Source organism: Triplophysa rosa, linkage group LG22 (genome assembly GCF_024868665.1).
Source record: "Triplophysa rosa linkage group LG22, Trosa_1v2, whole genome shotgun sequence".
Taxonomy (NCBI): Eukaryota; Metazoa; Chordata; class Actinopteri; order Cypriniformes; family Nemacheilidae; genus Triplophysa; species Triplophysa rosa.
In genome coordinates, this window is record NC_079911.1 from 3,825,683 (window position 1) to 3,844,813 (window position 19,131).

General features: G+C 39.5%; 1 protein-coding gene across 4 annotated transcripts in view; it reads left to right on the plus strand.

Annotated features, from left to right (window-relative positions):
* The window catches only part of auh (AU RNA binding protein/enoyl-CoA hydratase), an 80,893-nt gene that overhangs the window by 25,615 nt on the left and 36,147 nt on the right, over nucleotides 1–19,131 (plus strand). For all 4 annotated transcript variants that reach the window (XM_057321905.1, XM_057321908.1, XM_057321907.1 and 1 more), the window contains one exon: nucleotides 11,346–11,402. In XM_057321905.1, coding sequence (XP_057177888.1) covers nucleotides 11,346–11,402 — 57 coding nt within the window. The remainder of the gene's footprint in view (nucleotides 1–11,345; nucleotides 11,403–19,131) is intronic.

The following is a 19,131-nucleotide window of genomic DNA, read 5'->3' on the forward strand; positions in this document are numbered from 1 at the left end:
CAATATCTCCTATGTATGCTTTGAGGCACTGTGGAATGGGCACTGATGCTAATCCCCACACAGCTTTACGAGTCACTAAGTAAAGTGAACACACACAAGGTCCAAATAAACATCCCGGGGTGTGTGCTTCAGAACTGACCAATGTAACCACAGATATCTTCAATCTTTCCCTCAGCATGGCCACAGTTCCCCTCTGAACTTCAAAGCAGCAGCCTGGACCCATTACATACGCCATTTGTGTACAGGTCAAATAGATCCACAGATGATGCCATCTCATTTGCCAATCACAAAATTCTTACTCACCTGGAAAATAAAGATAGCTATGTCAGACTGCTCTTCATTGATTACAGTTCGACTTTCAACACTATCATACCCTCAAAACTCATAACCAAATCCAATGTGCACAGAGAAGAAAGACCCAGTATGGTTTGTTCGTCTGGTTGTTTTACGTTGGTCTGATTGTTTGACGAGAAAGAAATGAAATGTAGTTGCATTAAACGCGTTAAGAATCTGTAAAACTGTAACAGTGGAAAACTTCATATTCTGTCGTGCAAAGGAATAACCAATGACGTCACTTTTTTTTCTTTGACCAATCAGCATAAAGGGGCTATAGTAATTGCTATACTATTATTATATACTATTAGTATATGAAGAGTTTGGTTCCAAAATGAGATGACTCTGTTTTAAAAAAAATCTAAAATCATGTTTTTTAATTCTGCATTCCAATTAATATCAATCAAACTGCAGTTGGTTTGTTTTGATTTACGCCATAACTAAGAAATACAGCTAACTTACACAATAAAACACATCAAAAACATGATCACATAATAAAAAACATGATTTTATATATTACTACAGTGAGGGAAATAATTATTTGATCCCCTGCTGATTTTTTAAGTTTGCCTGCTTACAAAGAAATAAAGGGTCTATCATTTTTATGGTAGGTTTATTTTAACTGATAGAGACAGAATATTAAAAAAAACCCGGGGAAAAATGTTATATAAAGGTTATAAATTGATTTGCATTTCAGTCAGTGAAATAAGTATTTGATCCCCGAGAAAAAATAACTTGGTGAAGAAACCCTTGTTGGCAAGCACAGAGGTAAGACATTTCTGATAGTTGGTCACCAGGTTTGCACATGTGTCAGGATACATTTAGTCCACTCCTCTGTCAATCTTTAAGGTTTCTTGGCTGTCGCTCAGCAAATTGGAGTTTTCGCCTCCTTCACAGATTTTCTATAGGACTAGGGTCTAGAGTCTGGCTAGGACATTTAATGTGCTTTCCTTAAGCCACTCTTTGGTTGTCTTGGCAATATGTTTTGGGTCTTTGTCATGTTAAAGGCACATCCACGACCCATCTTCAGAGATCTAGTTAAGGGGAGGAGGTTCTCGTCCAAGATTTTACGGTACATGGGCCCGTCCCTCAGCCCCTCAATGCGGTGAAGTCATCCTGTACCTGTAACAGAGAAAAAGCCCTAAAGCATAATGTTTCCAACACTGTGCTTGTCTGTAGGGCTGGTGTTCTTGGGGTCATAGTCAGCATTTCTCTCCCTCCAAAAACAGGAGTCAATTTTGGTCTCACAGCAGTGCCAGCACTTTCGCCAAAGCCTTTTCTGAATCATTTTGATGTTCATTGTCAAACTTCAGACGAGCCAGGCGGGCCTTCTTGGGCAGGAGGACCTTGCGGGTGCTTCAAGATTTCAATCTATTGTGGCATAGCGTGTTACCAATTGTCATGGTTCTGCCCCACCTTGTCTTGCTTCTCTTGACCTAGTGGCAGAACCATGATAGAACCTCTTGTTTTATGTGGAGAGTGACGTTTTGTCCCTCATGGTCTTCCACTCTCCGGTGTGGCGTCTCTGTGTCTCACCCTGAGAACCTTGACAGAATGATCCAGCCAACGTCGGACCCAGCAGACAGAGGGATCTCAGCGGGAGGGGTCGATGCCGCCGGACTCCCTTCCAGTGTTGAATCCGCCGGACTCCCTTAAAGGGTAGAGGCTGCCGGGCTCCAGTCCAGAGTCGGGACCGCCGGACTCCCTTCCGGGGTCGAGACTGCCGGAACCCCGTCAAGGATCGAGACCGCCGGGCTCCCTTCCAGGGTTGAGGTCGTCGGATTCCCCTCCAGGGTTGAGGCCGCTGGTGTCCTGTTCCCGCTGCAGATCCCTGCCGGCCTCCCAGCTGGTGCCCAGGCCTGTCGAGTCGACTCTTTTTGTGTGTTTTGTCCTTGTTTGCTGCCCAGCTGCCAGAGAGCGCTGCCCAGCCGTCGGAGATGCTGCCCAGCTGCCAGAGAGCGCTGCCCAGCCGCCGACATCCTGTCCGGTCCTGTCGTGTCGACATCCAGGTCTGCCCAGTCGGTGATAGCCGGTCTCCCAGCCGGCCATCCAGCCGGCGCCACGTGTTGTCCAGCCGGCCATCCAGCCGGCGCCCTGTCCAGTCGAGCCGGCCGTCGAGCCGGCGCCATGTCCTGTCCAGCCGGCCTCCCAGCCGGCGCCAGTGTTGTCAGCCGCATCCGCGGCGCATGGTTGTCAGCCGGCCATCTAGCGGACCATGTATGTCCAGCTGCATCCAGCGGCGCTATGTATGTCAGCCGGCATTCCAGCCGGCACATAGTCAGTGTTTGGTTTTTTATGTTCATGTTTTTGTCATGTCTTGTATTATGGTTTTTGTCATTGTCTTGTCTTGTTTGTGCCTTTTGGAGCGTCAGGATATCGCTCCTTAAGGCGGGGGTTCTGTCGTGATTCGGCTCGTCGTGTCATGTCTTTCTTGATCTTGTGGTAGAATCACGGCAGGATCCCTTGTTATGTGTGGAGAGAGCCATTTTGACCCTGTCGGCCTTCGATACTCTCTCCGGTCTTTGTCTGTGTTCCCGCCCTTTTGTATCTCTCGTTATTGGTTGTTTATTAGTTCATGCCCCACACCTGTTCCCCTTTGATTTGTCCCTTTATAATGCCCTTGTGTCTTCTGTCTCGTGCTGGATCATTGTTCTGTTGTGTTCTGTTTGTGTCATGTGGGTGAGTTATTGTTCTGTAGTTAGTTTAGTTTATTGTGGTTATGTCAAGTGTTGTTATTATTTCTAGTCTAGTTAGTCCCTGTCCTTGTTGCTATGTTTTGTTATGTTCCCCCACGTGGGTCTTTGTTTTGTATTTTTTAGTTATAATTAAAGTCTGTCTTGTTAACCCCTTACCCGCTGTCTGCACTTGGGTCCTCTGTCCTTGTCCTCACCACCCACGTTCATGACAACCAATGGTTTGCTTGCTAACTGTGATCCCAACTGTCTTGAAATCATTAACAAGCTTCTTCCGTGTAGTTCTGGGCTGATCTTTAACCTTTCTCATGATCATCTTTACTCCATTGGGGAAATCTTGCAGGGAGCTCCAGACCAAGGGCATTTGATAGTTATTTTGTATTTCTTCTATTTCCAAATAATTGCACCAACAGTTGTCTCCTTCTCACCAAGCTTCTGTCTGTAGCCTATTCAAGGTTTGTGCAGGTCTACAATCTTGTCCTTGACATCCTTTGAAACCTATTTGGTCTTGAGCATGGTGGTGGAGAGGTTGAAATGGAAGATACAGATTCTGTTGGCAGGCATCTTTTATATACATAACAAGCTGACGTAGGAGTACTTTCTTAAAGTGACAGGACTAATCTGCGGTCCATATAGGCACATAACCAATCTGTGGAGCCAGAATTCTTGCTAGTTGGTAGGGGATCAAATACTTATTTCACTGACTGAAATGCGAATCAATTTATAACCTTTATATAACATTTGCTCCCCTGATTTTTTTATATTCTGTCTCTATCAGTTAAAATAAACCTACCATAAAAATTATAGACCCTTCATTTCTTTGTAAGCAGGCAAACTTACAAAATCAGCAGGGGATAAAATAATTATTTCCCTCACTGTATATAGCAGTAAAAGTAGTTCTTGGCTCGTAATCATAGGGGAACCACTTTAAGTGCTATACAGAACCATATCTTGGTGCTTCAGTGGTTCTTCAGAGGTTCTTCAGCAGTTCTTTGGAATGACGGATGTGCTATATAGCAGCGCTTCCATATAAAGAACCTGTTAAGAACCACTGAATCAAGATATGGTTCTATATAGCACTCTAAGTGGGTTCCCTATAGGGCGCGATTAAATCGTGATGTGGTGAAATGCGATTTTCTAATCGCAAAGACTGCGATTAATTATGGGGATGCACAGTGTGATGCGACCCTGCTTGGAGCTGACCAGTACCATCTCAAAAGCATTAAAAATGCATGGAACATGCGCAGCATTTTCTCCTTTTCCCCAAAGTGCTCGGGACGGAAGCTTGCTCTCTCGTGGTGACTGCCTGCTAGTGAAGGGAGCCCGCGTTGCACCTCATTCGCGTTGTGACTGCAGCACTTCCCGCACGTCTGCAGTTAAAGTAATGAATTTGTACATTGACCTGTTGTACAATGACCTCAAGCTCGACAGGACGTAGCACTGTGGAAACTTTAGTGTAAAAGAGCAACAGCACGTCAGATGTGTGGGACAATTTTTTTCGCTGTTTTATGTGGATGATGCTGTGCAGTGTCAGGTATTGTGTGTGGTAACATTAATACAGTCTCAAAGGGCAATACTACTAACGTCATGCAGCACTTACACAATAATAAAAGACAAAAATAAGATAATACATATGAATAGTTTGGTTCCAAAACGCTATAAATCGATTTTGATTAATTTGAGTAAATATGTGTTTTCTTTACAAAAAAAGTGGCAAGATGAAAACCACTATTTTTTTTAAAGTTTCACACAGCATCTTTAGGTTCTAGTAACATAAAAATTTCAAACCCAGATTTTGATTTTAAAAGATTTATTATAAAAACTGATATTTTTCCCCCAAAATGCAATAAAGCCATGACATTTTTTAAAAATGCAATAAATCCATTGAATCAATATAAAAGTCATTTTTCATATTGAAACTGTTTGAAAACAAAGTGAGTTGATCCACATATGACAGCCTCTGAACTCAATACAATACTAATCTTACATACATGCACTGGACTAAAAATACATTCAATCAGTCATCACTCCTAAAATGAATTCAACGAATCATCTTTTAATGCTATAAATTAGTGCCTCATCTTCTTAATCTCCTCACGTAAATGATTAGATTTTGATGGTTTACGTTTCTTCCCCACTGCAGAAACCAGCACAGGTTCATCAATGCCATCAAAATCATAATTTTGTTTGTTTGTTTGTTGAACACAAAGTACAAAGTAGATCAGGGAAACTAGGATGCCGACCGTATTCAGAGTGCCGCCATTATTGTTAACAGTGCGTGGAATGGTGTGGTGTGATTGGTTGAGGGAATATGTCGCATTCTGTAGAGAAGTGAGACTGGCGTATATTGCGGTTTGGAAAGAAAGGGAGAAAACATGACAGATCAACACGGAGGATATCACATTTTGCGTAAAATTAACAAGTGACTTTTCAATACCGACCTCATACAATACTGATTTTGGCGGAAACTATAAAAAAAGACGTTTATCGCGTTTTGGAACCAAACTCTTCATATATTATTAGTTTGTTTTTATTTATTTATTTAAAGATTGTGTAGTAAGTTAACAGACTGTGTTTAAGTGAAATCAACATGTTTATCATATGTTTATTACAGTGACTCTGCATTATCAAATTACTCAGTGTGGTAAAGCCACAGTTTTGTTTTATATTTATGTAATCTGCACATTTGTTTCTGTGAATAATGACTTACATGTTACACCAAGTTTATTTGTCAGTGCTTAATGTCTATAAATTAGACAAATCATTCAATATATTAGTATGATTGGGGTAGTTCTATAAAAATATGTCAATCAATTCATGGATCAACTAATATGATCTTAAGCCTGGCCTATAGTTTATGGTAAATCTGTCTAATATTGCGTTGGTTACTAGGCTGTGCAAAAATATCGACACATGTACTCTCGCCATGCTCGGAATCCCCCGGTGGTGCACAGCATGTTGTATTTCTAGCTCTACTTTTGACATTTTCTATTTAAAGTATTGCAATATATCGCAAATGTGTATCGTATCGAAATGCATTAGTGCAGTATCGCTCGATTAGGAGTGTATGTAGTGTTCTTATATCTTCATGGCTGTGATGGCCTAATCACAGCCATGAAGATATAAGAACACTACATACACGACTACGAGAGCGATATTGCATTTATACATCAGTTCGTTGGCACAACTGTGTAGATAAACCAGAAACAACGTCGGAGTGTCTTTAAACCCCTCAGGTTTTAAAGGAAATGGGGAACTAGTTTCTTCCGCCACGAATCCAAGCCTAGCATAACAGTTAAACCTCCGCTACTATGTCCAAACAATCACTTCTTTTAAATTTGCGCTGTGCTGAGAGAGACTTTTAAATGGCAATCGATATAATGATGTGATCGATATAATGATAATGAAAGAAAGTCCCATCGCATCACATGTACACCCATGTGCAGATCGCAGTGCACGCGTTTATATGTCTGCTATACCAAACGAATTAATGTGGAAGTGAGTAATTTCATATCTTGTTTATTGTATGCCAGTTTTACAAAAAAAGAGAAAGCATCACAAGAAGTAAACATTCTGGAAAGGATAAACTGCTTTGTGTGTTTGTTTGCTAGCAATCTAACTTCTTCAGAGTAACGCAGTTGCGAGGACAGCATAGTCCGAGTTAGTTTAGTGGCGGAGTGATACAAACAGTCAGTGAAGCGGTTCAACGGTCAGTTCCCGTGACGATCCTATCTCACAGCTATCAGCCAATCAGATTCAAGAACCAGAAAGAACTGATGTATAAAGCAATGTATTGTATCGTGACCCATCTATCGTGATATGTATCGTGTCGGGAGGCACTTGCCAATACACAGCTTTATTGGTTACCATGATTTATTGATTTTCTTTATTAAATAATACAGAAGATAAGGTGCTTAAAAATAATCGCATATTAAATCGCAATCGCAATATCGATAAAAAAAATTGCAATTACATTATTTTTCAAAATCGTTCAGCCCTATTTCCCTATGATTACGAGCCAAGAACCACATTTAGTGCTATATACTGTAGCACCATTGTGCAAGGAATTGCTATAGCCTAATCCATAAACCCTGATCCCTTGTGAAAATGCTTTTTACCATGTTTTTTGTGTATTGATTACTATTGGCAAAGCCATGGTTTTACCAAACCAATTTTTTAAAATATATTTTTTAAGTGTAGTAATGTCTAATTGTATTAAGGGATTGTCAATGTAGCTGACCAGCATTAAACTAAACCAATGTACTCTATTACGATTAGTGATTTCTGCAAAAAGAAAAAAGTATTTTATTAGTGCCAGCTCGGGATAATGCTGGCAGACTTTTTTCACCTGCGTGTTAGGGCGCCACCTGCTGAGTGCTAAAACTAGCTGGTTTGGCCTCTGCAAGTGCACAAATCACTTTTGCTCCATACATCACACAGATATGTGGTGCAAATAAGAGTGGAAACTTGTGTCAAAGACTCGCAGCAGCAGATTCAATCGGTTATAGTGATGTTTTTGTGCTAGAAAAATATCTAAGAATAAAACCCTTTATTTGTGAAAATATATTTTACAAGCATCCAACTCTCGTTGCATGAATTCACCCGGATGTGCAAAACCCGTCCATGAAATTACGTCCTCTGGTGTAGTGAGTGAATGAGATGCAAAGTGCCAGTAATACCCAGATTACCTGAGTTTAAGATGGGTTTGGTGCACACAGGCTTTAAAACAATTTAAGCATGATTTGAAACTGTTGCTTTGACACGTCCAGTATAGATAATAATAATAATAAGTTTAATTTGTATAGCGCCTTTCCCAAGCTCAAGGACACTTCACAATGACAAACAATATAAGCAGTCAATCGATCGTTTGCTAATATAAGCGTCTAGATTTAGTGAAGAGTCAAAAATGATGCCTAAGTTTTTAACAGTGGCAGTTGGAAAAATTGATGTAGCTTCAAGGTCAATTTTAGGGGGGTTAGTTATGTTTTTTGTTACAGTTAGAGGACCGACAAGTAAAACTTCTGTTTTTGTCAAGTTCAAACTGAGAGAGTTGGAGTTAAGCCAGGTTTTTAACTCATTGACACATGTCAATAGAGTAGCAGTCTGGTGAATAGAGTCAGGTCGGCAAGAAGTGTATATCTGAATATCGTTGGCATAGGAGTGATACTGAAAACCATGGCGGCGAATAATTTGTCCAAGGGGCATAATATAAATGATAATGGCCCTTACGTGCACCTGTGCTCTCATCTGTATGCTGGCTCATTTGCTCGTCCTTTCAAACAGCATTCTCTCCCATTACAATTTTTTTTGATTAATTATTTCATTTGTTTAATCGATTGATTGATTGAATCGTAATCACTAATAACCAGTATGCTTGTAACAGGTGTCTCAGGATGTTGTTGAGGGAGGAGAATCTGAAATAATAACAGGAGTGGAAATGTGGTGCGCTTTTTCCCTACGACTATGCCACCTGACAATCACCCAGCTTCCCTGGTGAATCAAGTCTAATGTTGTAACAGCATCGCTGTAACTCTCTGTGAATTCTGTGATCTTCTCCAACAGCCTGACTATTTCCTTACATTCATTCTCTGATGGAAGAAGCCAAACATGAGGTGCAGGACACAATAACAAGAGATAAATCCATGATTTACTGCAGTTATTGATGATGCGATGAGAGAGGCCGTACGCAGAAGCACAATGTCAGATTTTAGGAAAAAGTATTTAAACTAGTGCTTTCAATCAGTTACTTTTTTTACTAATTAATCACACTTTTCTGGAAAATTAATCTCGATTAATTTCACATAACATTGTTTTAAAATATAGTTTTAGATTCTAATAATTTCACATTTAATCTCCAAATTTATGTAGAAACAACATAAAGAATATGTTTAAAGATTTTTTAATGCCATACTTTTATGAATGAAAACCTGTATCACTGATATCACTACTACTACTAATGTCTCTATGAAATATTTTTTCTTAATTTTAACATAAATTATGGCTGATTATGATTGTGTGCACCACACTGAACATGGACCAGAGAGAGTTGTCTGAGGAGCTCCGAAAGAAAATAATAGACAAGCATGGTAAAGGTAAAGGCTACAAGACCATCTCCAAGCAGCTCGATGTTCCTGTGACAACAGTTGCAAATATTAAGAAGTTTATGGTCCATGGAATTGTAGCCAACCTCTCTGGGCACGGCCGCAAGATGAAAATCGACCCCAGATTGAACACAAGGATAGTGCGAACGTTAGAAAAAGAACCAAGGATAACTGCCAAAGAGATACAAGCTGAACTCCAAGGTGAAGTTACATCAGTTTCTGATCGCACCATCCGTCGCTTTTTGAGTAAAAGTGGGTTTAGTGTTAGAAGACCCAGGAGGACTCCACTTTTGAAAGAAAAACATAAAAAAGACAGACTGGAATTTGCTCAAATTCATATTGACAAGCCACAATCCTTCTGGGAGAATGTCCTTTGGACAGATGAGTCAAAACTGGAGCTTTTTGGCAAGTCATATCAGCTCAATGTTCACATACGAAAAAATCAAGCTTTCAAAGAAGTGAACACCATACCTACAGTGAAACATGGAGGAGGCTCGTTTATGTTTTGGGGCTGCTTTGCTGCATCTGGCACAGGGTGCCTTAAATCTGTGCAGGGCACAATGAAATCTCAAGACTATCAAGGCATTCTGGAGCGAAACGTACTGCCCAGTGTCAGAAAACTCTGTCTCAGTCACAGGTCATGGGTCCTCCAACAAGATAATGACCCCTAAAACACAGCTAAAATAACCCTAGAATGGATAAGAACAAAACATTGGACTATTCTGAAGTGGCCTTCTATGAGTCCTGATCTGAATCCTATCGAACATCTATGGAAAAAGCTGAAACTTGCAGTCTGGAGAAAAGGCACCCATGAAACCTGAGACAGCTGGAGCAGTTTGTTCAGGAAGAGTGGGCAAACTACCTGTTAACAGGTGCAGAAGTCTCATTGAGGGCTACAGAAAACATTTGCTTGCAGTAATTGCCTCTAAAGGTTGTGCAACAAAATATTAGGTTAGGGGTCCCATCATTTTTGTCCATGACATTTTCATTTGTTTTATTATTTACAATATTATGTTGAATAAAAAATCAAAAGCAGTCTTATTTCTAGTATATATGGAATAAACAATGGTGGATGCCAATTAGTTATTTCAGAGAAAATGGTGCATTCTTCGTTTTTTTGTGGAGGGGTACCAACAAATTTGAGCACGTCTGTATTGCATATGAATAAGGAGAAAACGATCGCATTACACTGTCAGTGTACTGTCTGAACCCCACTGTCATCATATCCTTCTGAAAAACAGATAAAACTACATAGACATCATGTTATATGCTTATATTGCGTATGTGTGAGAGAAAAGCGAATGCATCACGTCAATCACTCTCTCCTATGGTGAGTAAACCCTTTAGTGAATCGTAGCCTTCAAAGCACAATGGCTTTTTATTTATAACGTGTACTGTGTGGATCTAAAAGAGCATGAAACAGGCAGATAAAACAAATCAAAGTTATACAATCTACATAAAATAAGCTTTTTGATGAAGTTCTGGAAGATATTTTGCTCACTGATGTATTTAAAATATTTTTTGTTGTACGTGGTACCCAGGCAGCGTGGTGCACATTGCTCTGGTGGTGTGAAAAGACAATGGACACGCGCTGCCAACGCTCTCCCTATGCGCTGCTCCCGCTTCGCCTTAGCACTGCTTACACGTGCAGTGTGAAATCACTGCGAATGTTAGTCGAGGAAGGAATTGTTAGGTATGTCGGGTAGATATCTTCGAATGGATGTAGTTAAATCTTTATCACCAGAGCTAACAGCAGTAACAGAAGCTCAGTCAAGTGTCTGACATGGTAACAACACATGGTAACATACGTAGTAACCATAAATGCGTATATTGTGTGCCATTTTTGGGACATGAACCCATGACCTTGGTGTTACTAGTGTCCATGGTCTACCAGTTGAACTACAAATAACAACATGTCATATTGATAAACTGAAAGCAACCAATTCACCAAATACTTGTAAAACTGTGATAAATTACAAGAAAAAAAGAGTAACATTTATAAGGTAATCCATTAAAAAAGCTTATCCGGCAAGAAAACAAAATGAAACTTTTATTAGAGCACTTTTTATTAGAGCACAGTTGCTAATGACAATGTTGTTCTTTATTTGCGTACTCAGTATGATAGCCCTTGATTTTACAGGCAATTATTTGCTGTAAGTGGGTAAAAATCAGCTCATCTGACACACGCTAATTGAGTCTCAATACTTTTATTTTACAGCCACCTCTGCTAAGATGGGACTGGTTGAGACAAAATTAGCCATCATTCCTGGAGCAGGTAGGAGCCTTTGTTTATACTTGTCGGCTTGAAGAAATAAACTTTAAAGGTCCTTTTCTATAAAAAGAAGTTCACTTGTCCTTCTGAATATTTGTTTAAAGGCAACTTTGTTCATATAAGAAAGGGTCATTCCGTTTCAACTCAACCAGAGGTCCCTGGCTCGAATTTTCAAATTTTTTAAAGTATTTTTTCAAAAGCAAGACCAACACCTGAAGTGATGAGAGCCAAAATATTAAAGGACATGGATGAATATTTACTGAGTAATCCACTGATTTCTGGGGGGGGGTAAAAATGACAAGTTTAACCTTAAATTTTGAGTCATATTAGAAGGGGTGAAAATGACATGAGAAACATGCCAGCATCATTATTTTATTTTTACACCGAGATCAGTAAATCTTTTAGTAAAATCTGTTGTCTTTTTAGCAATCCTTGTTGGATTTTATGCCAATGATCTTCTCTAAACATATGCAGCTGCACAGCTATAAAGTCAAGACTCGTCTTCTCTGTAGATACGCAAGCTTATAAAGTCAGGCACATTTGCTCTATACAGCGCAAGCTTGCAGGCTCCTTATATTTGTTTACAACGTGATTTGCAGCCCGCAGCACAGAGCAGTGAGAGTCACGTGACAACAGTAAACAGCTCGATAATTAAAAGGAAGATGGAAAGTTTATGCTTCATATAAGTAACAGTATGTATTTGTAACGAGTTCAATAGATAGGAAGGAAGAGGACGAGGTTGGTTGGACTGCTACTGGCTTTATTAAGATCAAAATAGATACAAAACTTAACAGATACGGGTGTTTACTTAGCACCCCCTTTAAATCGGAAGTACAGTGGGTACGGAAAGTATTCAGACCCCCTTAAATTTTTCACTCTTTGTTATATTGCAGCCATTTGCTAAAATCATTTAAGTTCATTTCTTTTCCTCATTAATGTATACACAGCACCCCATATTGACAGAAAAACACAGAATTGTTGACATTTTTGCACATTTATTAAAAAAGAAAAACTGAAATATCACATGGTCCTAAGTATTCAGACCCTTTGCTGTGACACTCATATATTTAACTCAGGTGCTGTCCATTTCTTCTGATCATCCTTGAGATGGTTCTACACCTTCATTTGAGTCCAGCTGTGTTTGAATATACTGATTGGACTTGATTAGGAAAGCCACACACCTGTCTATATAAGACCTTACAGCTCACTGTGCATGTCAGAGCAAATGAGAATCATGAGGTCAAAGGAACTGTCTGAAGAGCTCAGAGACAGAATTGTGGCAAGGCACAGATCTGGCCAAGGTTACAAAAACTTTCTGCTGCACTTAAGGTTCCTAAGAGCACAGTGGCCTCCATAATCCTTAAATGGAAGACGTTTGGGACGACCAGAACCCTTCCTAGAGCTGGCCGTCCGGCCAAACTGAGCTATCGGGGGAGAAGAGCCTTGGTGAGAGAGGTAAAGAAGAACCCAAAGATCACTGTGGCTGAGCTCCAGAGATGCAGTCGGGAGATGGGAGAAAGTTGTAGAAAGTCAACCATCACTGCAGCCCTCCACCAGTCGGGGCTTTATGGCAGAGTGGCCTCTCCTCAGTGCAAGACACATGAAAGCCAGCATGGAGTTTGCTAAAAAAACACCTGAAGGACTCCAAGATGGTGAGAAATAAGATTCTCTGGTCTGATGAGACCAAGATAGAACTTTTTGGCCTTAATTCTAAGTGGTATGTGTGGAGAAAACCAGGCACTGCTCATCACCTGTCCAATAAAGTCCCAACAGTGAAGCATGGTGGTGGCAGCATCATGCTGTGGGGGTGTTTTTCAGCTGCAGGGACAGGACGACTGGTTGCAATCGAGGGAACGATGAATGCGGCCAAGTACAGGGATATCCTGGACGAAAACCTTCTCCAGAGTGCTCAGGACCTCAGACTGGGCCGAAGGTTCACCTTCCAACCATACAATGACCCTAAGCACACAGCTAAAAACTTGTTGCATCTTTCCCAAAAAGACTCATGGCTGTATTAGATCAAAAGGGTGCTTCTACTAAATACTGAGCAAAGGGTCTGAATACTTGGGACCGTGTGATATTTCAGTTTTTCTTTTTTAATAAATGTGCAAAAATGTCAACAATTCTGTGTTTTTCTGTCAATATGGGGTGCTGTGTGTACATTAATGAGGAAAAAAATGAACTTAAATGATTTTAGCAAATGGCTGCAATATAACAAAGAGTGAAAAATTTAAGGGGGTCTGAATACTTTCCGTACCCACTGTATATAACACAGTCTTTCGATAGTTGCGCTCCTTCGATTCCTCCGAGTTCTACACAAAGGCCAGTCTCTCCAGGCCCTTACTTAAACGAGACGCAGATGTTGGTCATTTGCACTTGACCCACTTACTCACCGCTGGCCTCCCAGCTCTCTCTCCCGCTGCAGACCTCGCTGAACCATGCCCCCCTCGCCACAGTATTCAATAAAAATAATAATGAACCACTAACGCTAAGCATCAGTTTTAAAGTTTATAGCGAAAATCCAGAGGTCTTGTTTATTTGTTTTAGTGGGTACATTTATTATGCTATTCGTTTTGTTAATAATAATGTTAATACTCAACTTTATTTATATAGCGCTTTTTACAATTTTAATTGTTACAAAGCAGCTTTACATGAAACATATTGACTATAAGCAAAACGTTAAAGTTATGCAAATAAAAACTAAAAAAGTGAACACACACAGAAAACAGACACGCACGCAGGTTCATACACACCCACATGCATAAAACACAACTCCACAATCAACTAACTCCCCTATCCCTAACCCTACCCCTAAACCTAAAGATCATAGAAAAGATTTTGCATTTTTAGATTAAAAAAAATATTGTTCTGTGCAATTTATAAGCTTTTTTGCCCATGGGGACCTCAATTTTGTTCCCCACAGTGACACAACATGTGTTGGTGTGCATTCAGGTTTAGGTCCCCACCGGGGATATACAAACATGAACACACACGCACGCACGCACGCACGCCCGCACGCACACACACGTCTGGTTTATTATCTCCGTGGGGACAGTCCATAGGCATAATGTTTTTTATACCGTACAAACTGTATATTCTATCCCCTAACCCTAACCCAACCCCTAAACCTAAAGATCATAAAAAACTTTTAGCATTTTTAGATTTTTAAAAAATATTGTTCTGTACATTTTATAAGCTTTTTTGCCCATGGGGACCTCAGTTTTGGTCCCCACGGTGACACGAGTTCCCATGTGTTGGTGTGCATTCAGGTTTAGGTCCCCACCGGGATATACAAACATGAACACACACACACACACACACAGCATGGTTATCACAGAGAGAAGCACACATTTAGATAAAGATAAAGGAGAGAGAAACACAGGTCAAATATTACACGGACTATAAATTCCTATATGTTAAATTAAGCAGAATGTTACATTTTAAAGTGATATTAAGTTAGGCAAACAGTGCAAAACAGTATGTAAACGGTGGCGAGGAACCCAAAACTCCAATGAAGAAGAAAACCCTCTATAGAACCCAGGCCCAACCAGGGGAACCAGTTCCCCTCTGGCAAAAACTTCAGCATCTCTACAAGCTCAACGGTGCTTGCACAATAGGCTAAATGAAAAGAAAACAAACATAGTAAAAAGGTAGATAATAGGTTTAATATTATAATGAGTTATATAATAGCAGTTTAAATTTTGTAGTGAGGACTTGTCGGGTCTCCGCTTCCCTCTTTTAGCTCTACCATCAGAAGTGAAGGATCTACCACCTGCACTTGATTTTCAAATTCTAGGTATTACCAACTGACCGGAGGCCTCAGAACGTAGTGAACGTGAAGGACTGTAATACAAGAGAAGCATACTGAGGTACTGAGAAGCTAAACCATGTAGGGCTTTATAGGTAATCAGTAAGATTTTAAAGTTAATGCGTTGCTTAATAGGTACCCAGTGTCACGAAAGGTGTGTGGAAGAGAACCCAATTGCAGGCAGGCAGTAAGGGGTTAACAAAAACAAGATTTTATTTTTTAACAAAAAACAGAAACCAAAACACCCACGATGGGGGACAAACACAATAATCAAAGACACTAACAAAGACAAAGAAAAACTTCCCACGAGGGGGCAAGACAAAAACCAAAGAACACTAAAAAACAACTAACTTAACTAAACAGGACTCACGGACAGGACAAGGCAAGGCTGAGACGCGGGGTCAAATGAAACACACCAAACATCCATAGAACATCCAAAAGACAATCCACGAGCACAGGACAAAGAAACAAGAGGGTATTTAAAGGGAAGACAAACAAGGGATAACGAACTAAGGCAGGTGTGGAACATAAAACACTCAGGGAAAGATAACAAGGAAACGAGAGGGGGCGGGGCCAATGACAAGACACTGGAGAGAACGTATATTATTGTCAAAAGTACAATAATATGTTTCTCTCCACACATAACCAAAGGCTTTGTCATGGCTCTGCTACTGGACCAAGAAAAACATGACTAAATGACGCAGAGCCATGACACCCAGTGCAATGTTGTTAGAACCGTGCTAATATGCTCATACTAGTTTGTCTAAGAACTCGAGCTGCTGCGTTTTGAACTAGGTGGAGTTTTTGTAATAATTCAAATGACAGATTACTATAGAATAAAACGCCAAGATTATTTGCTGACGACAAAGGTTTTATGGAACATCCGTCAATAGTTAAGCAGTGTTCTTGGTTTTTACGTATGGCGGTTTTCGGTCCAAAAAGTAACACTTCTATATTGTCCTAGTTCAGTAATAAAAAGTTGTTTCTCATCCAGTTTTTTTATATCGACTATGCATTCCATTATTCTATTGAACTGCTGTGTTTCGTGAGGCTTCAAGGAAATGTAAAGTTGAGGATCATCAGCATAGCAGTGAAAGCTACATCCGTGTCTCTTAATTATATATCCTAGAGGTAGCATGTATAGTGCTAGAAGAGCAGAGGCCCTAAAACTGGGCCCTGTGGTTCACTGTACTGGACTTGGATAATACTAGTTTTGTTCAAATAAATGGTGGGGAAATTTCCTCACAACACATGCCTAATGAATACAACTCAAAACTAGTTTTGTATTGTTGCATATTTTGTTTTGCACATTAAAAAATCCACAAAAATACCATAATACAGATTAGGGCTGCAGCTATCGATTATTTTAGTAATCAAGTATTCTACTGATTTTCCATCGATTAATCGGGTATTCGGATAATAAGTACTTTTTCTTTATTAAAGAGCAATATTAAATATACAAGAGAAAATAAGACGGGTCTCTTAAAATGCACAACTAATTTGTTTCCTTTTTAGAAAAATTTACATATTTATTGCTGAAATTGCATAAATTCATATCTGTGAAAACTAAACCCATTTACTACATTCCATTGGCATATTACATTCAAAATGCAATATAGGCCTAATACAAATGTATAAATATGAAACATTAATAAAAATAGAAAGAATAATTTCAAAGGTAAACAACTAACTTCAGCTTATGCATGATGAATTTAGTTTATCTAAATTAGTTTTAATTTATTTTTTTAATATTAAATAATAATATATTTGTACACATAAAAATACCGAGTTAATCTGACTTTTATTTTGGCAGGTCGTCGGAAGACGCTTATTTTTTAGGGCGTTAGCTTCACTCAGTAAAATGTTCTGAAATAAACTCTCAGAGAGCAACTCTGGAGATTAAGGCCCTGTCCCAAATGACACACTCTGGTCTTGAGGACCTCCTCTGAGTCCACACTTGGTGGCGTCAGGAAGTGCAGACCTATAGGGCACTAGGCATGAGTCCATAAGGGTACATGGGAGTGCATTTTGGGACAGACTTGAGGTCATCACGCCGGAAAGAGCAAGCGGTGCATTCTAATCACACTCGCGGTACTTTGTTGTCATTCGCTGATCAGTCTGCGCAGCGCCTCGTGAAGTCGACCACTTGTTGTTCCACTGTTGTTATTTGGGACAGGAGCTGCCGGTTTTTATTGTTCTGTAGTTCATATGTTGATATACCACCCGAGCATTATACAATAGATACTTATGTTTGTAATGCATTAATTTGTCATGACGTAAATGCAATATGTATATGTATTTATTTGTATACACTATTCTTCTGTATACACTTCTTAATATGCATATATGTTGTTATTTAATATTTCTCTATAATACAGAAGCTGTGTTGTTCAGCTTTACAGAGTCCAGAGACAACTATATATAAATCTACAACAAAACATGGCTTATTACCTTAAGTAAGAAAATGCACTGCATTCAAAGTTTTTATTCTTGAATAGCTGGCTTAATAGAAAATAAATAAGCAATAATACGAATAAGTAACTAATTAAAAAAATTGAATTTTATCAAAACATACATTTAAAAATGTATCCGTCATGTTGACGTATATATATATATATTTTATTTATCAATAGGGTAAATTACAATATGTAATAGTACAAAATTGCACAATGCAAATAACCAAAACAAAAAAAACACATCAGTTATACATCCAAAACATTAAGAATTTTATCCAGTAGCGGAGATGTCTTAACAGCTTTGCTATTGTTGCGTAATAATATTAAAGAATCAACAAATTCTTTATATCTGTGGCAAACAATCTACATTTGGTACAATTGACAAAAAATTTGCTTTATGTATATGGTATTTTCCAAGTAGAATAAGAATTTTAAGAATATTATCTATTTCCAAAGAACCAGTATCACAATCCAAAAACAAGACCATTTTGTCAGTTATATTAAAAAACTTATAAAATGTCTTAAAAATCAACAAAGAGATATGTTTACGTATATGTCTGACATTCACGACACTCCTCCCATCCGTTCTGTGATTGGGCGTTCGCAAGGATTCCTGGGTAGGGGACTTCAGTGGAGTCTGCGTCAATGCGGGCTTCGCCGAAGACTGTGTCGAGGGCACAAAGGAGGCGCTCGCGAGCAGACTTATGAGCGCTAGAAAGACAAATGGGACACCCTACGGACTCGTAGACTTGGCGAGAACGCGCAATTTAAGTCCACGAGACCGCAAGTCCACATGAAGTGCGCCATTTGGGACAGTGCCGAAGTTCATGTCCTCATTCAGCGCAGACGCAGACAAATTCATGAGCATCACGCATGTAGCACGTTAAACTGTGCAGTTCATTCACTCAGACACGCAGAACAGACAGATGATGTGTAAATACCAGGATTCGGCGTCCACAAGTCCGCATGTAGTTTTATGGACTCAATGCAGCCGGAAAACAAGTTTCACTCGCAAAATAGACTAAAACCAAGTAAATAGAAGTTCACCATTTGAATAAGCGATTACTTATTCGCTGAGCCTGGTTTCTCCCGAGGTTTTTTTTCTCCATTATTCAGCATTGGAGTTTGGGTTCCTCGCCACAGCAGAGCAGTGCAGTGTTGGCTTGCTCACCGGGAGACTGCATTTATTTATTTATTCATTTATTTATTAGGTATTATTTATTATAATGATCTTGCTTGGTCTATAAACACCATGCACTGTGCTGTGTTTTACCTTTCAGTGTTTTTCTTATTTGCTCCTGTAAAGCTGCTTTGGAACAATGCACATTGTGAAAAGCGCTATACACTGGGTTCCAAATTATTATGCAAATGATATCTTTCTCTGGTTTTCCTAATTTGTCGATGCAAATGACAGTCAGTATAATTTTCAAGTAATCAACAGTTAGGGTACATTTGGAATTTTATTGAA